Genomic DNA, 16,310 nt, shown 5'->3' on the forward strand with positions numbered 1-16,310 from the left:
TATATTAAAAGTATCACAATATACAGATATATATAGCAATTGCAGTTTTATGTGTGGATGAGACTGCATTAATAAAATCTAAAGCCTCAAACCAGTTTACATCCCATAATTCTTATGACTCTTTTAATGCAAAAATATTTTTGTCAAATAAATCATGTTAATAATTATTGAACCTCTTGTTATCAAATCCTTTACAATTCTAACTATCACTGGTAGCCATTCAAGTGTTCTGTTCAATTAAATTGGGAAATTATAGGAATAGACTTGGAAATTTCTTATTTTCAGTGCAAGAAAAAGGAGAATTCCCTTGAGTGGAGGCTGCATGTTGATAATAATCAATGTCCTTGATGAAAAGAATCCCATAATGGTACCTGACTGGGACAAAATTAAGAAAGCAGTAAGATAAAACACAAGGTGGGATGTGGGGGGAATACACAGAGTGGGTACCCCCACTACCCCATACACTAGAGGCCTTTCTTTGGAGCCCTCTGCAGGCATAGGATAAACTCGTTGTTTACTGTGAGCAGATGGTGTGCACACCTATGAATGTCTGTCCCCCATGAAACTCACGATGTCCCCACTGAATGGAAGGAAATGTGCACAGCCAAAGAGACAGTATAAATTCCAGAGATTACTTTTCCTTCTAGGTGAGCCTGATATTTCTTTGTTGGATGCCTCAAAATGTGCCTGCTGAGTCAGGAGCACAACTCCTGATGGTCCTTCGGTGCCTAAGACCTCTGCGGATATTCAAACTGGTGCCCCAGATGAGAAAAGTTGTCCGAGAACTTTTCAGTGGCTTCAAGGAGATTTTTCTGGTATGTGAGACTCCCGTCTGCTTCTCTGCTTCTTGTTCACTACAATGTTGTCCTATCATTTCATTGACTAGGGGATAAAGGGAGACACGGATAACTATGGCAAGTCCATATAGTTCTGTTCACTGTTAGAGGATTAGAAAGGAGACAAGGAAACTCTTTCAGAAACTCCACCCACTGAAGCTGACTTATTTTATTCTAAGAAACACTTGTGGGCACAATGCATGGCAAACCACAGCTAAGATCCACTCTTTCATTCTTCATTTGACTTCAGTTTCTACTCTGGGATTTCTTTTCATTAAGGATAACAAAATGGAAGCCCATCTACTTCGTGAATGCAATTGAGAATCGGTGCATTTGGTTTCTGTGTGTCCCACTGGACATGGAAAACAGACTGTGCCCCTCCATCCTAGAACTGTTAACAAAACAACATCTAAAAAACACAGTGTATAGACATACCTTCCTTTGAGCAGCCTCAATAAATAGCATGTAACACTTATAAATATGATCTGAGGGGGAACATGATGAGTAAACATTATATTAGTGTCTTCTAAGAACAAGGCTGGAGATAAAACAAAATAAAAGGTTCATTGCTCAGTCTGTTTCCATCCTCCAGAAGAATGATCACACAAAATTCTTTTATTATGGATGAGTTCTGCTTGTGTATGAGGAACAGGGAGTGATGGACAGAGGCTTGTTTTCTAGAAAAAGTAGTGTTAGCTCAGCTGCAGCTTTAGCTGGTATGAAAGTATTTGACAACTATGCTCTGATGATACAAGAAGTGCATAGTTGCTCATGTTTTTAAAGGTGTGTTTGTTTAAAAGAACCAGGGTTTTTTTTTCCTACAAGGCTGTAACACTGTGGCTTTTCACATGGATTCTTGAGAAGGAAAAAACACTGTCACCCTACCCAGCAGTTCACGTATATGAGTCTCTGAACCACTGATGAGGTTTGAAAGGAAATCTCACTGTGTCTTTCTCATGAGGAGCACTTTGTATGGTGTTGAATTAGGAGCGGCAGGGCTGCGTCCCCGGCACCGGCACCCGGCCGCCCGCATGGCTAGCTTATGCCCAGAAATAATTACACGGAAACTGTATTCTTTCAAACACTGCCTGGCCCGGCTTGTTCCAGCTTCTTATTGGCTAGCTCTTACATATTGTTCTAACCCATTTCTAATATTCTGTGTAGCCCACGAGCTGGCTTACCAGGGAGGATCTTAACCTGCGTCTGTCTGGAGCAGGAGAATCATGGCGACTCTCTGACTAAGCTTCTTTTTCCCAGCATTCTCTTCTGTTTACTCCACCTACCTAATTTTCTGTCCTATGAGGGCCGAGGCAGTTTCTTTATTATAATTAACCAATGTCCTTCCTCCATCAGTATGGCTTTGGATGAATTAAGACATCTGTTTAGATTTTCCATCCACTACAGTTCTGTGGTCGGCACAGAAGTCACCTTTTACCTATTTATTTTTCTGCTGAAACAAAAGCAGCAGCCAGCAGAGGGAGCCCAAGACAACAAACAGATTGAGTCAGGGTGCACTGAGTGCTCCCCAGCACAAGAGCCCTTGCTCTCAAGAAGGCAAAGCCACTATCTCTTTAATCTGTGTTCAACTAGTAAGAAAATGACTCCATTTGGGGAAAATGGATAACAACAGAATTTTTTTTAACATTTCTTTTTGTTCATTTAAATTAAAAAGTATTCATTTAAAAAAAATCATATAAAATGCCTTGTTTCATTCTCTTGCATGAGAGACATATTATTTTAAAAATTTAAAACCTACTGTTAGTGTCTCTTTTTCTCATTTAAGAAGGTAAATGAATGACCCATGGTGGTGAAGTCAGAAGGTATCGTTGACAACAAATATGAATTTCACACAATATGCTCTAAAAAATCCTTTTAAAAAAATCACTGTTAAAACCTAATACTTAACTTTCACAAAGAGATTTACTTTTTCATCAATTTCTTTCAGGTATCAATTCTGTTGTTGACGCTGATGCTTGTTTTTGCAAGCTTTGGGGTCCAGCTCTTTGCTGGAAAGCTAGCCAAGTGCAACGATCCCAACATTATCCGGAGGGTAAGACTTCTCTACTTTCTTGAAGTTAAAACCAAAGTAGTTTTGCCATTCCTTTTAATATGTGTATACCAGTGGCTACCAGGAACCCCCTCACAAACTCTAAAAATTCTTTTCCCACAAGTTTCTTTTTGTTGTAAGCCCATAGTATGTCTCTTCCTAGTAGAAGGTCTGTGAGATTCTAAATACTCAGAGGCTCCTCCTCCTTCCTATCCCAGCACTAATCACCACTCCACTTCTGACAATGAACCTGGCCTCCCAGGATTTTACAGTTAAGAGTCTCTGAAACTTCTCTTTTACTTGATCCTCCTCTCTGGTCATGTAAAACTCACCTACAAATGACATTTCCTCACCCCACTCAAAATGCAGAGAGAGAGAAAACTTTTATTTTTTTGTATTTATTTTTTCCTTTCCGGACATCTATCCATGAGAAAAATCACTGTATACATATTCACTTTTAACTGCATAGAGGTGTCCCCTTTATGACAACTTACAAGGTCCCCCACAAAAAATCCATCTTCCATAAACCTCACAGCAATATTGTTCCCTCTTTCTTCAGTCAGTGTCAATAACTGGAAATTAGGTGTAATAACCTCCTATCCTGGTAATATTATATAATGGCATATTTTTATTGTATTTTGGATACGCTACACAGCTCTTCTCCAAAGAGGTATTTGGTTCCTTCTATCTGGTGAATCTACCCTTCACCAGGTCTTATCTGATGTGGCAGAGAAGAGCAGGATACCAGCTCTGTCAGAAAGACCTTTGGGCCCATATTGCTATAACCTGTATTCCCACAGAAAGAGCATGGCCTTAGGACTAAAGTTGACATTATACATTTTAAACAAATATGGCCAATATGGATTCAGCATGATAAAAACTCTAAGTTCTCTGGTTAATATCAAGCATAACATGACTCTTGTCCAGGCAAAATACTATAAATACACTAATATAAGAGGATTTCAGATATGATAGAGGGAGAGAGACATTCTACAACTTCCATTAACCTGAGAAGACATTACAAGGAACATGGTACAGGTACAAAGGTCATGATGTACCATATCAGCAAATGAGAGAATTAATAAAGAGCTGATGCTCATATCCACGAGCTTATGTAAGGATCAAGAGTTATTTTAAACTCATGCTGAACAAAATCCAAAAAGATAATAACAACATTTCAAGTTGAAGCTTCGTGGGAATCCTGGGTAAGTCACTGTATTAATGATGGCCTTGGAGCACCATGATGTTCTATTCTGCACTCATACCCAGCCCGAGCCAGGACTGCTGACTCATGGGGGAATGGAAAGCACTCTGTAGACGAACAACACAGAGAAGACACTTTTGTCATCTTGCTGGAAACAGTGAGGTCTACAGGAGATAGAGTATGGGACAGGTGGACTGAATGCATTTCTGTATAATGTTGTGACTACAAGCCTATGACAGCCAGGGAGTGAAATGTGGTGGTTTTGAATAGGAATGACCCTCATAGGCTCATGTGTTTTAATGGTTAGTCATAGGGAGTGACACTATTAGGAAGTGTGACCTTATTAGAGTTGCTATAGTCGTGGTGTCTCTTCACAGCAATAGAACCCTTAAGATGGTGATCAAATCCAAGAACACAATGTGGGCAAAAGGAACATTAGTTCATCAATTCCATCTCAGAATTTCAGTTCATGTTTTTAAAAACTTTGTATTAATTAGTTTTTCTTTTGTAATTGTATTGGTGTGTACATGTGTGAAAGGAAGAACAGAAAGAAGGAGGGAGGGAGGGAGGGAGGGAGGGAGGGAGGGAGGGAGGGAGGGAGAGAGAGAGAGAGAGAGAGAGAGAGAGAGAGAGAACTGGTGTACATATGCCATGGCTTGGTATGGAGATCAGAGAATACTCTTTAGAAGTCAATTCTCTCCTTGCACAGTGAATTCCAGGGAAAGAACTCAGGTCTTCAGGCAAGTGTGTTTATGTGTCTAGCCTAGCCCATCTTTCTAAAAGGGCAAAGAGAAGTTAGATACACAAATATTGAGCATTTACAGCTCATTTGAAGGGAGTTTAAAGGGATTGAGTTGTTCAGGACATGGTTTCTAGTTGGGGAAAACTGTGTTTTTGTCACAGTTAGGTAAACACTCCCTCCTCTGTTCCTATTCTGGAAACTTGACAGCAGATGTCTTGAGATCCATACAGACAGAAGTAGAACCCAGGGTTCAGTTGCCAAGCTCAGTAAGCAAAACCTGAGGAAAGCTTTCAACAAGTAGTTTTTAAATACTGGTCATATCTAAGGCCTTAGGACATGTAAAATGAAACAGGATAGGAATCAGGAGTCAATCACTGTGGTTTTGAAGCACTTTCTGACTGATCAGAACGTATGTCTCATGTTCAAGTGACTGTAACATAAAGCCAGCAGTCATAGAGCCTATAAGTAATGGAAGTCATGTGCCATCCCATTTCAGTGTGGGAAACTGCTTCCCGCTGAAAACAACCACACCAGCAAGGCTTGGGAAGCGGGGAGGATCTAAGCCAAGAGGGAAGGCCCTCCCAAGCAGACCAAGAGGAATGAAGAAAGATCCCAAGCCTACCCAGGGGTTATTGAACAGGTTAGAAGTATGAGGCTTGCAGTGACTTTGTCTAGTCAGTTCTTCCTCCCCAGTCTGTTCTTCCTCTAGAGCACTATGATAGATACTCACACAGAGGTATCTATTAGGGAGACTAAATTGGCTTCCTTATGTGAAAGTGCCCACACCTACAGCACACAAACTCCTGTCTGCGCTCTATGAGCTACCATACAGTACATGAGCTTCGGGAAAGGGGCTGGAGATTGAAACACACAAAGACACACAGACAGAGAGACAGAGACATGGACCTCTAGTCACTGGTAAGAAGCCCCTTATTCAGTAGCACCATGGAGGCTCATATACCCAACAGTCAGGTGGGCCAACAGGTGAAAACCTCATCCTCTGATCCTCAAGGCCAAGGCAACACGTGCTCGTGAAGCAGAGCTGGTAAACAACTTTGACACAGCTTTCAGTAACTCAAATCAGAAGGAAAGCAAAGATCTCTAGCAGGGAAGAGCAGCTGGAGGCCAAAACTTCAAATGGCCCCAACACACACCAGTCTCAGGTAGTCACTCTTAAACTTCCTTTCCCTTCCATGTTGATGAGACTAAAAAATAAGTCCCGAAATTTAAGTTGGAGATTCACAAGGTCCTGATTGGCAAAGTGATGATGAGATGGAAATTTCCTCGAGGAGAAACAAGGAGCCTGAAAACAGGCACTCACAAAGTACAAAGTACCATTCCTTGAATTGTTTTTGTTACCTATATAGTGTGAATAAAGAAAGCAAGCACAGAGTAATTAAATAATTAGTGGAAGTTGTAGTGTCTCTCACACACACACACATAGCACACACACATATACACACACTCATGACAGACCAAAGTAATGATTGCACCAGTGTCAACTTGGTGAGCCATGGAGTTTTTTATCACGATCACTAACAGGAGTATGGGTGAAGGATTATTTATAAGAAGCAGGGATGAATCAAAAGCAACTACATCACCACAAAGCCCAGGTTAGCAAATACTCAACAAAATTGCAACCCTGGAGCTTTCTGCATAGCTTCCAGGCAGTTCAACAATCCGAGAAATTCCTCAGCTAAATCTTCACTCTGCAGCTCAGATAGCCAGTCTATTTCCACTACAGTTATTCCTGCAGGGGATGGGAGTAGGAGAGCATTACAAGTTTCTGTTCTTCCATTGTTTATCTCCTGAGTCTCATGGGACTCTTTCTCCCTCCTCAAGGGAATGTTTCCATTTGGAAGACGCTGCCATGCAACAGAAGGTCACGCGTGTAATAAGTAGGAAACCTGTGATTCGCCTGCAGGCATCCTGGCCCCCACATGCTGTGCTTCTAGCTAGGATACCAGGGTGCCCTGTGGGATGAAAGATGGGCTCAGAAAGTCAACACTGGAAAGGGCAGCAGGGCCGAATGCATTGTGGGACCTCTAACATACTACAATACCATCCTTAAAAATAATGATGCAGATGAATAGATAAGATTATGAGAAAAATAACTTCAGAATATTTTTAGCTTAAAAGAATGAAAAGATAAAAAACGGTGTGACCTCATGTATGCATAAAAAAAAGACTAGAATATACAGCAGAAACTCGACTGTGTGTCTCTGGGCAATTACAGGTAACTTTTACTTCCTGTTATTTTTCATACTTTTGTTACTTAGGTCAAAAGTAGTCTGGTTCTATTTTAAAGAATTCACTGGCAATCTAGAGAGAAGTATTCTTGTCATTACTAAAGAGCTGAGATAAAAATGGTAATGGGGGCGGGGCTATGGAAATGGCTTGGTCGGTAAAGTACTTGCCATGTAAAGTGAGGACCTAGGATCGAACCCTAGCTCTCAGTTAATTTTAGGCACAGAAAGCCTGCACTGATGACCACAGTGTCGGGGAGGCAGAGACAGGAGAATGCCTAGAGCTTGCCGTCAGCAAGAGTAGCCTGCCTGCATAGTGCCTTGTTCTGTGAGAGATCCTGTCGCAAAAATAATGACAGAAGAAGACATTAGACGTCGCCCTCTGGCCTCTACACACACCAGGAATGTACACATGTACAAACAATGGAGAAGTGGTCCACAGAGGACAAGGAAAACTGAGACAATTCCCAAGTCATGATGCAGAGAGGAATGGTGTACTAACCCATGGGCGGAAATGAGGAGCCAGGAAGAGATTCGTTTTACAGTCCAATGATGATCAAAATTTTACCAAACCTAGGTTTGGGGTCAAAATATAATCTGGGCCAAAAATAACCAAAAGGATATTGGACAGAAAAAAAAACAAAACTTATGATATTTTCCCTTTATAAGCCCTTTTAATAGCTCCTTATTGAGGCATAATTCAAATTCGCCCCATTAGAGTGTGCCATGATTTTGACAGGTTGAGGGCTCTGAAGCTGGAGAGTGTGGTCATTTTCATATCGTTATAAGGAGACTCCCTGTACATACTGACTGCCCCCATCCCTTTTCCCAACTCTACCTCTAGCCTAATTGACCCCTGCTTTCCCAGGAGAGTTTCCTGTTCTAGACCTTCATATGAAAGCAGATAACAAACTGTCTTTTGTGACTGGCATTTTTTAACCTAGCTTATCTGTGTTTACGACGGTCACCTATGTATATCACTTATAAGTACTCCATGTCCTTTGCTATGGCTAGTCCACTGTATGAATGACTATACTATAATTTGTCCTTGTGTGTCCAGTTAAAAGCATTTGTGCTTCTACCTTCTGGCTATTGATGGCATTGTCAAGGTAGAAATCTCTGTAACTGTTTTTTTTTTTTTTCTTTTTATAGATGTGTTTTCTGGATACGGTATAAAAGTCTATATCCCATGACCTCAACAAAATGCCTGATGTTGAATATTTTTAAATGAAAAAGGATTTAAAGGAAAACTAGGAGTCCACAATTGGGCAGCTCTACCTGTTTAACCTTTGATGAGGGCCCTCTTGGCCAGTTACATAATGGCAGGTTTCCTAGTGAGAGTATGTGTAAGAGAGGCATACAAGCAGTGAGACAGCAAGGCAGAGAGTGGGAAAGAATCAGCCGTGCTCAATTGTCTTTATTGTGGGAGCTGGAGGTCAGGAATCAGCTTGCACGTTTGTGAGAACAGACCGCACTAATCTAACAACTTTCACTGGGTTTCAGCTCTTCTAAGATCCTCTTTTTGTCACTGTACACTCTGGGAACTCAGCATAGGGATCCTCAGAGAATGTAGTCAGACCATTCGCCAAAGCGTAGCACCCACTTGTCTGTCCAATCACAGAAGGGAAGGCTAAACCATTTCCAATAGCAGCTGGACCACAGCGCCCATTGCTAGCCTCATGGTGTGTGTTGGCTTCAAGGGTCCCCGTTCTCCATAGTCTTTTTAACTTTTTCATTGCAGAGTTCTCAGTGCATATAAAATACTTCACAGTGGCTCTGAAGTGTGTTTCCCTGGTGACTTAAGTTAGTGAACATTTTTATCAGTCACTGTATGACTTCTTTGGGGAAATAGACATTTAGACCCTTGTCCAGCATCAGCTTTTACCTCTTCGATCGAGGCCTCCAATAGGATACATGCATAAGAAATGAATCCTGTCTTCTCTCGGAGTTCACTTGTGACCAGATTCACCTACTTCCTTTCTTTCTCCTACCTTAGGAAGACTGCAATGGCATCTTCAGAATAAATGTAAGTGTGTCCAAGAATTTAAACTTGAAATTAAGACCCGGAGAGAAAAAGCCTGGATTTTGGGTGCCACGTGTTTGGTAAGCCCATCAGAAATATATTCTTAGCAATACTATACTTATTATATAAGTTAGGATTTAAATCAGGATAATGTGGCGTGAGACTCAAATAATTATATTTAAAATACTGAATTATTTTAAATAATATACGGAAAAATATTGGGTCATAACATGTTTTTTTTTTCCTTTTTAAAAACCAGTAAGAACAAGTGGCAGGCACATTGTATCCCATGTTTCTTTGTGAAACTAATGAAAGAACGCTGATATTGTTCTAATGAATTAAAGCACATATCTGGATTCAAATAGCTTTTAAAACTAATGAGGCTTTAAAACCAAATATTTCCAATCACATTAAAGCTGAACTCATTTTGAGCATATATCTTTAAGAGGGCCTGATGTCCTTATAATAATTACCGAGAACTCTAAATTTTAAAGCTACTTCATTTACAAAACCCATGTACACTGATGGGTCTCCATTGCTGAAACACTAAAGAAGAATAACTGATAGTGTAGTTTATTAGACCCAATTCTTTCCTTAAAATCCATTTTTGGGGGAAAATAAATTTTCAGAGTATTTTCACCACAGGTGGACCTGCTCAGTACCTTCTCTCTTGTCTGTTTTATTAATGATTATGAATAGAATTATTCTGCTTCATTGATAAACTTGATGTTCTATCAACTTCCCTTGATCTTTTAATTACCTTTTAAATTTTCTTTAAGACTAATGGGTGAACCACAGGAACCCTGTTTTTGTCATAACTGACTTTCTTTTCTACTCATCAAAACTTGTCAAAGGAATTAACATTTCAGCCAGCCATAGCCCTGACTCATTTTTATCTTGTTTTGGCACTTACTTCTCTAATATAAAATTCTCTTTTATTAGCAGTTCAATATGATTGCTATTGGTTTTTCTTTCTTTTTTTTTTACCCAACGACTGTTAATTTAGGTGTAGGGTTGAGCACGGAGAAGAGGTATCTAATTCATGGGGAAGCCTTATCCCAATACTCACTTAGGAAACTTGTCTCATTTACATTAAAATAAAAATTTGAAGAGGTACAAAAGGTTTATTTTGATGAGATGAATATTCATTATACCATAAATGACTTATTTATATCAAGACATCAAATGGGATTTTTCCCCTGCTGTTTTCGGATTCGGGCTAAAGCCTCTAAGCTGATCTTAATTCTAAAGACAGGGACTCCCCAGAATTTACAAAGACCTTATCACCCTCCATTATCCAACACAAGTAGAGCATCCTGAGAATAAGTGAGTCTGGGGGAAAGTACTATGGTGTCCTCACTTCTTACTATGGAGGAAGCCAAGGTGCTCCCCGCCCAAGTTAAATAAGGTCCCATAAATGGAACCTAGGTATTAGAGCTTGGCAGAGCAGCAAGAGGCTTCAAGGCAAAGCTGCCTTTCCACCTGCCAAAACCGATCATCTCATCTACCTGATGGATGATATGGTCCTTTCTTAGAGACACCTGGATGGAACTGTATTTCAAAGGGCTCTGTGCAGGGGAGAGGAAGGTTCCACTAGAGGAAGCCCTGGTGTGTTTCTAGGTGCAGGAGCTGAGACTCATAGTTGGAATGGTGCAACTGAGCATTCTTGTTTCAAAATGCAGAGGATTAGTAGGAAATTTGATCAGTTGATAACCACCATTGAAAAGCTGGCTTGGTGGCTGGGCGGTGGTGGTGCAGGCCTTTAATCCCAGCACTTGGGAGGCAGAGGCAGGCGGATCTTTGTGAGTTCGAGGCCAGTCTGGTCTACAAGAGCTAGGCTCCAAAGCTACAGAGAAACCCTGTGTCGAAGAACCAAAAAAAAAAAAAAAGAAAGAGAGAGAGAGAGAGAGAGAGAGAGAGAGAGAGAGAGAGAGAGAGAAAGGAAAGGAAAGGAAAGGAAAGGAAAGGAAAGGAAAGGAAAGGAAAGGAAAGGAAAGGAAAGGAAAGGAAAGGAAAGGAAAGGAAAGGAAAGAAAAAGCTAGCTTGTTGCTAACAGTCTCAAGAGGAAAGTATGCCACGCCGTGTGGGGATACACACAGGGAAACACCAAGGATAGTCACAGGCAGAAAAAAGTTGTAGGGAAAGGCTGTATGTTGGATTTCCTTGTTCCTGGGGATGCACAGATTTCACAAGGTTCTAGAACACAGATATTATAGCAGAGATATTTAAAACACCTAGTGTTCCCATACTGACCTTGGGGTGATAGGTGGCTAAGGTGTGACATCTAAGTGAAGGCTTCATATATGAAAACCACATTTCCATGAAAAGGATCTTAACCTATGACAACATGGTCAAAAGCTTTGCAGCCTCTGAAGATGTTAGGACAGGAGCCAGACTCACTGGAAGGCAATGTGTAGAGACAAACAAACCTGTCCCAGGTTGTGCTATGCAATATTAAACTTGTCCATAAATCCTGCTATATGTGGCTTTAAAAATCAACTTTAAACATAATATTTCATTATTACCTGTGGGAAGAGGCAAGTTTAACAACATTTTTAAATCACAAGCAAATATAAGGGTGTCACTTGGACATCATTACATGGATCTTTGCCCGGTTGACCTGGATTGTAGCATGGGGTCACCGTGAAACAAAAATCTCCAGTCTAGCAAATGCCAACAGTAGTTATGATGCTTTTTACACTTTCTTTCTTTAATGTAAATAATCAGAGTTAAAAACTGAAATTTTTGATTTAATGCTAGCTAAATTATAATTAAGAAAATAACATATCTGGGAGTATGTCTGGAGAAACATTTTGATAATTGAAATTAAGATATAAATATTCACTGTCTAATTCAGGAAACAGACTAACTCCACAGACTTTCTTCTGATATATTCATTTTCCTCTGAATCACCCAGAATTGATGAGAGTAAAAATTATCTTAGCAAAAAGGATTAAGCATACATTATGTCATGAATATCATATACTTTATTTTAAACATGGATCTAGAATATAGGAAGTAGCATGCACAGGTGGTAAAAATCCGAAGTATTCTGCTTTTATACTAATTGTACTTGCTCAGTGCTTACACTAGGAATGTTTGGCATTTACTCAGCTGTAAGTTGTGGCTTTTGTCCCTCAAAACTTGAAGTGGAAAATAGAAAACAAATTACAAATAATTTAATATAATGCATCGACAAGCCCCTAACCTATCCCCTACCTTATCAAAAGTTCACTCCTCAGGTAACTTTAAGCTATGCTAAATACTTCTCAGTAAAAGGACATCAGGTCTTACGGGGTCTCACGATCAAATAATCTAAGCCACAAGAGTTTGAGATGTGATCAGTACAGAGAAGAGGTTGCAACGTCGAGGTTCTTTTGTTTTCTGCAATATCCATGTCTGTCTCCTACAAATGGAACAAGTGCAGAGAATGACACACAGGAGAGACCCTGGCCCAAAATGCCTCATTCCAGACCAAAGGGTCACAGGAGAGACCCTGGCCCAAAATGCCTCATTCCAGACCAAAGGGTTACAGGAGAAAGCACACTGGGTTTCTAAAGGACAGGTGGTGGGAAAATAGTGAGGAAAGGGAAGGGGTCAAGGCAGGTGAGTAGGGGAAAAGGGGACTGGCAAGGAGAAGGATGCAGAGGGGGCTGGGGACAGGTGTATAGGGGATAGGAAGGAGTCAGGAGTAGGTTGGTAGGGAGGGGGAAGAAAGACTAAGGACAGGTGAGTAGAAAAGGGGGAAAGACCAGAAACAGGTGACTAGGGAAAGGAGAAGGGCCAGGGGTAGGTGGGTAGGAAAGAAGGAGGGGCCAGATGCAGGCAGGTATGAAACACCTGGGACAGACCAGAGGCTAGGTCACGTTTTCCATGGTGCCCATCTTCCTCAGAGAAGGATCCATTAGCTTTATCATGATCTCAGGGGCCCTGGATCACGTTCTTCAGGATGCAAAAGAATGACCAAATTCTGAGTTCAGAACCAGCCTTAGTTTTATGACTTGGATAGGCAAGACTGCAATATTTAAAAAAAATCAACCATAAAAAAATGTTTTAAACATCCTTACAATTCAAATGATGACAGTATATGAAATGACGATAATGGTTTATGTTTGGGACTTACTGAAACCCTCTGGAGTTACAGGTCAAATTTCAAACTTGGCAATTTTGATAGCACAGCATAAACAAATACTTCATATGATTAAACTGGAAAAGTTTTATTTTCCAAAATGTGTTATATTCTTTCAACTGTGTGCCTTGTTTTTCTTGATTTGTCCTAAAAATATTTTCTTAGCATTTTCTAACTTCTAAAATATGTGGGACATGAAAGCAGTTTAAGTTGCTGCAGATTTAGCTGCAAAAGCACTTTTCACATAAAGAAAACAGATGAGTAAGAAAGACCGACATGAGATCTGAGGGTTGGCGCCCTTTATTTTATTTTTTTTCAGATCTTATGCAAGCAAACCTTGGGTGTGCGTAGTCTTTACCAGCACTGTGTACTCTAAGAGATGGGAAATGCAACTGATACCCTCCCCAGGGAAAGACGGTTGCAAAAATCCAAGATGATATATTTGTGCTTTCATACAAAAATAGAAATCAGAATTTTAAAATATGAATATCTCAGTGGTGCTTCTACATTGATACTGAATGTGTCTGACAATCAGTCTCAAGCTCTAAGGACCAAGTCAGCTGCAGTCTTGGGCTTTTTCATTAGATCCCCATGTATTGTAAAGACACAACTCATAATTGTTACTATGGTTAAGAATGCATAAAAGATGGTTGAAAATATTGAACTAAATGCCTCTCTAGAGTGCTGATTCATGAAAGGTAGATTTTGATAAATGAGGTAGCATGGGAAAGACTGATAAAAACATAATACAGAAAGAGGCAGTGGGATGACAATATTCAACAGCCCAGAGCTATATTCCCCATCAGCCTCAGAATGTGTAGCAATCATTAAAATCTTTTAATTTATTAAAGTTATTAAAGTCATTTCATTCTTTTAACTATTTAAAATAGCCTCTCATAAAGAAAATGTAATGAAAACTCTGAAAATGTATTCTACTAACAATGAGAATATGTTAACTAAGACCCACAAGGTAATAAAAAGGAACAGTTTCACAACTGAGAAGCAAAATGTATAAATTATTAGAAAACATAGATTTGGGCATCCCTTCCCCACAAAGAAAATAAAGAATGACGGGCTAATTGTCTAAGGAATCATGAATCCGGGATTGACATTGAGAGCACACAAACACATAGCTGTAACTTAGCAAAGGAATGCTGCTAAGCCCAACTCCCCCAGGTTAAAGACTCTCCACTCAGGTACCGGCCCGCTGGGTGTGCACTGGACCTTCATCTCGCGTCCCTCTTTCCTAATTACAGGGCGAATCCTCGGAATTTTAACTTTGACAATGTGGGAAATGCCATGCTGGCATTGTTTGAAGTTCTGTCCTTGAAAGGCTGGGTAGAAGTGAGGGATGTCATTATTCATCGTGTGGGACCGGTAAGCAAGACCATGTAATTCTCTACGTACATCCAGAGTGGTTCTCATTGGCTCTGATACACAATGGAGTACTACACAGCAGAAAAAAAAATAATGGCATCTTGAAATTTGTGGGCAAATGGATGGATCTAGAAAACATCATATTGAGTGAGGTAACCGAGACCCAGAAAGACAAATATCATATTGCTCACTCGACATAAAGCAAAGAAAACCAGCCTAAAATTCACAAACAACCTAGACAAAAATGAAGGCCCTAAGAGAGATATACATGGATCTAATCTACATGGGAAGTCGAAAAAGACAAGATCGCCTGAGTAAATTGGGAGCATGGAGACCATGGGAGAGGGTAGAATGGGAGGGGAGAGAAAGGGAGGGAGCAGAAAAAAAATGTATAGCTCAATAAAATCATTAAAAATTACTGAATTGAAATGTATAGCACCATTACCATATCAAAACTCTCTAATATCATTTTTAAAACTTTAATTTACACAGATCCACGGAATCTATATTCACGTTTTCGTATTCCTGGGTTGCATGATTGGACTGACACTTTTTGTTGGTGTAGTTATTGCTAACTTCAATGAAAACAAGGTAAGCCTTCTCAGGTTAATAGCACAGACTTAATTTTTGCTCTTGCTCTTGCTTTAAGCTAATATTTTTTCATACACAGCATGGAGCCACATTAAATAGAAATGTAACTCATGTAACTAACCTGTATAACTCTTTTACAAACCACATCACTGCTGGAGAATCATTCTCTTAATAAATTTACCCTATGGTGACAGTAATCGCCCACAGCTGAGAAGCCCATCTCCTGCTCAGATGGGAAGGGTGCAGTCAGTGGGTTACTAAAATGTGATTCCTTGAAGTGATGCTCTGAGTACAGTCCATGCTGCCCTTACAAAAATTCAAATTGTATTTCTTCATGACTCAGTAAGCAAACTCAGAGTTTTGATAAGATAGGTAGAAGCCATATAAAATGTACAGGTCAAGTCATAGACTAAATAAAGATTTTTTTAAAATCTCTATAAACTTTACATACTTTCTGACCTCAGGAAGTACTCTCAGTCTTAGCAGCTGTCATGATGGATACAGGATCACTGATAGGAAGACAGCAACGGTTTCCTAAGGAGCACAGGTTTAAGGGAAAACATTCTATGTGTGTCCCTTGGCTATGTTTTCCTGCGAGAGGAGTCACATTGAAATGCATACAAGCTTTGAGCGCTCACTGGACAGAAAAGGCTCCTCTGCCAGGTCTCAGAACGCTGCCCTGTGTGGCTGAGAAAGCCACCACCGTATGGGATGAACACTTGGGCCCAGATTCTGACTTTTTCCTACAACGGCAGGGTCTGTGATTCTTCGAGTGCAAGAGCATAAAAATCTCCAAACTGCAAAGCAAGCTCCATTTGCCTGTGAAGCCCCTGCTGTTCAGTTGTGCTCAGCCATGGCTGATTCCCATGCCTGCATGCCAGAGCTCTTTGGTTTGTGTAGCTACATGTGAGACTCTATCATTCACTGTCCCCAGGCTCAACGTGTGTGGTACCACGGACTCAGCCAATTGCCACCTTTGATGTGTGCCTAATGAGCATGTCACTTCATTCAGCTTTTCAAAGACTACAACTTAAACATCCCCCTTTGGGCCCCGATACTACTCCAACTCTCAGAATCACGGCTCTTAGAGCGGTAGCAACCATGCCACCCAGCCC

At 40.4% G+C, this 16,310-nt stretch overlaps 1 protein-coding gene across 2 annotated transcripts in view; it reads left to right on the top strand.

Annotated features, from left to right (window-relative positions):
* Positions 1 to 16,310, top strand: part of Nalcn (sodium leak channel, non-selective) — a 259,437-nt gene that overhangs the window by 220,763 nt on the left and 22,364 nt on the right. For both annotated transcript variants that reach the window (XM_050150391.1, XM_050150392.1), the window contains exons 26-30: positions 648 to 815; positions 2,782 to 2,886; positions 9,072 to 9,178; positions 14,484 to 14,604; positions 15,097 to 15,195. In XM_050150391.1, the coding sequence (XP_050006348.1) occupies positions 648 to 815; positions 2,782 to 2,886; positions 9,072 to 9,178; positions 14,484 to 14,604; positions 15,097 to 15,195 (600 nt within the window). The remainder of the gene's footprint in view (positions 1 to 647; positions 816 to 2,781; positions 2,887 to 9,071; positions 9,179 to 14,483; positions 14,605 to 15,096; positions 15,196 to 16,310) is intronic.

This window comes from Alexandromys fortis, unplaced genomic scaffold (genome assembly GCF_014885135.2).
Source record: "Alexandromys fortis isolate MF-2015 unplaced genomic scaffold, M_Fortis_MF-2015_v1.1 scaffold_66, whole genome shotgun sequence".
NCBI lineage: Eukaryota > Metazoa > Chordata > Mammalia > Rodentia > Cricetidae > Alexandromys > Alexandromys fortis.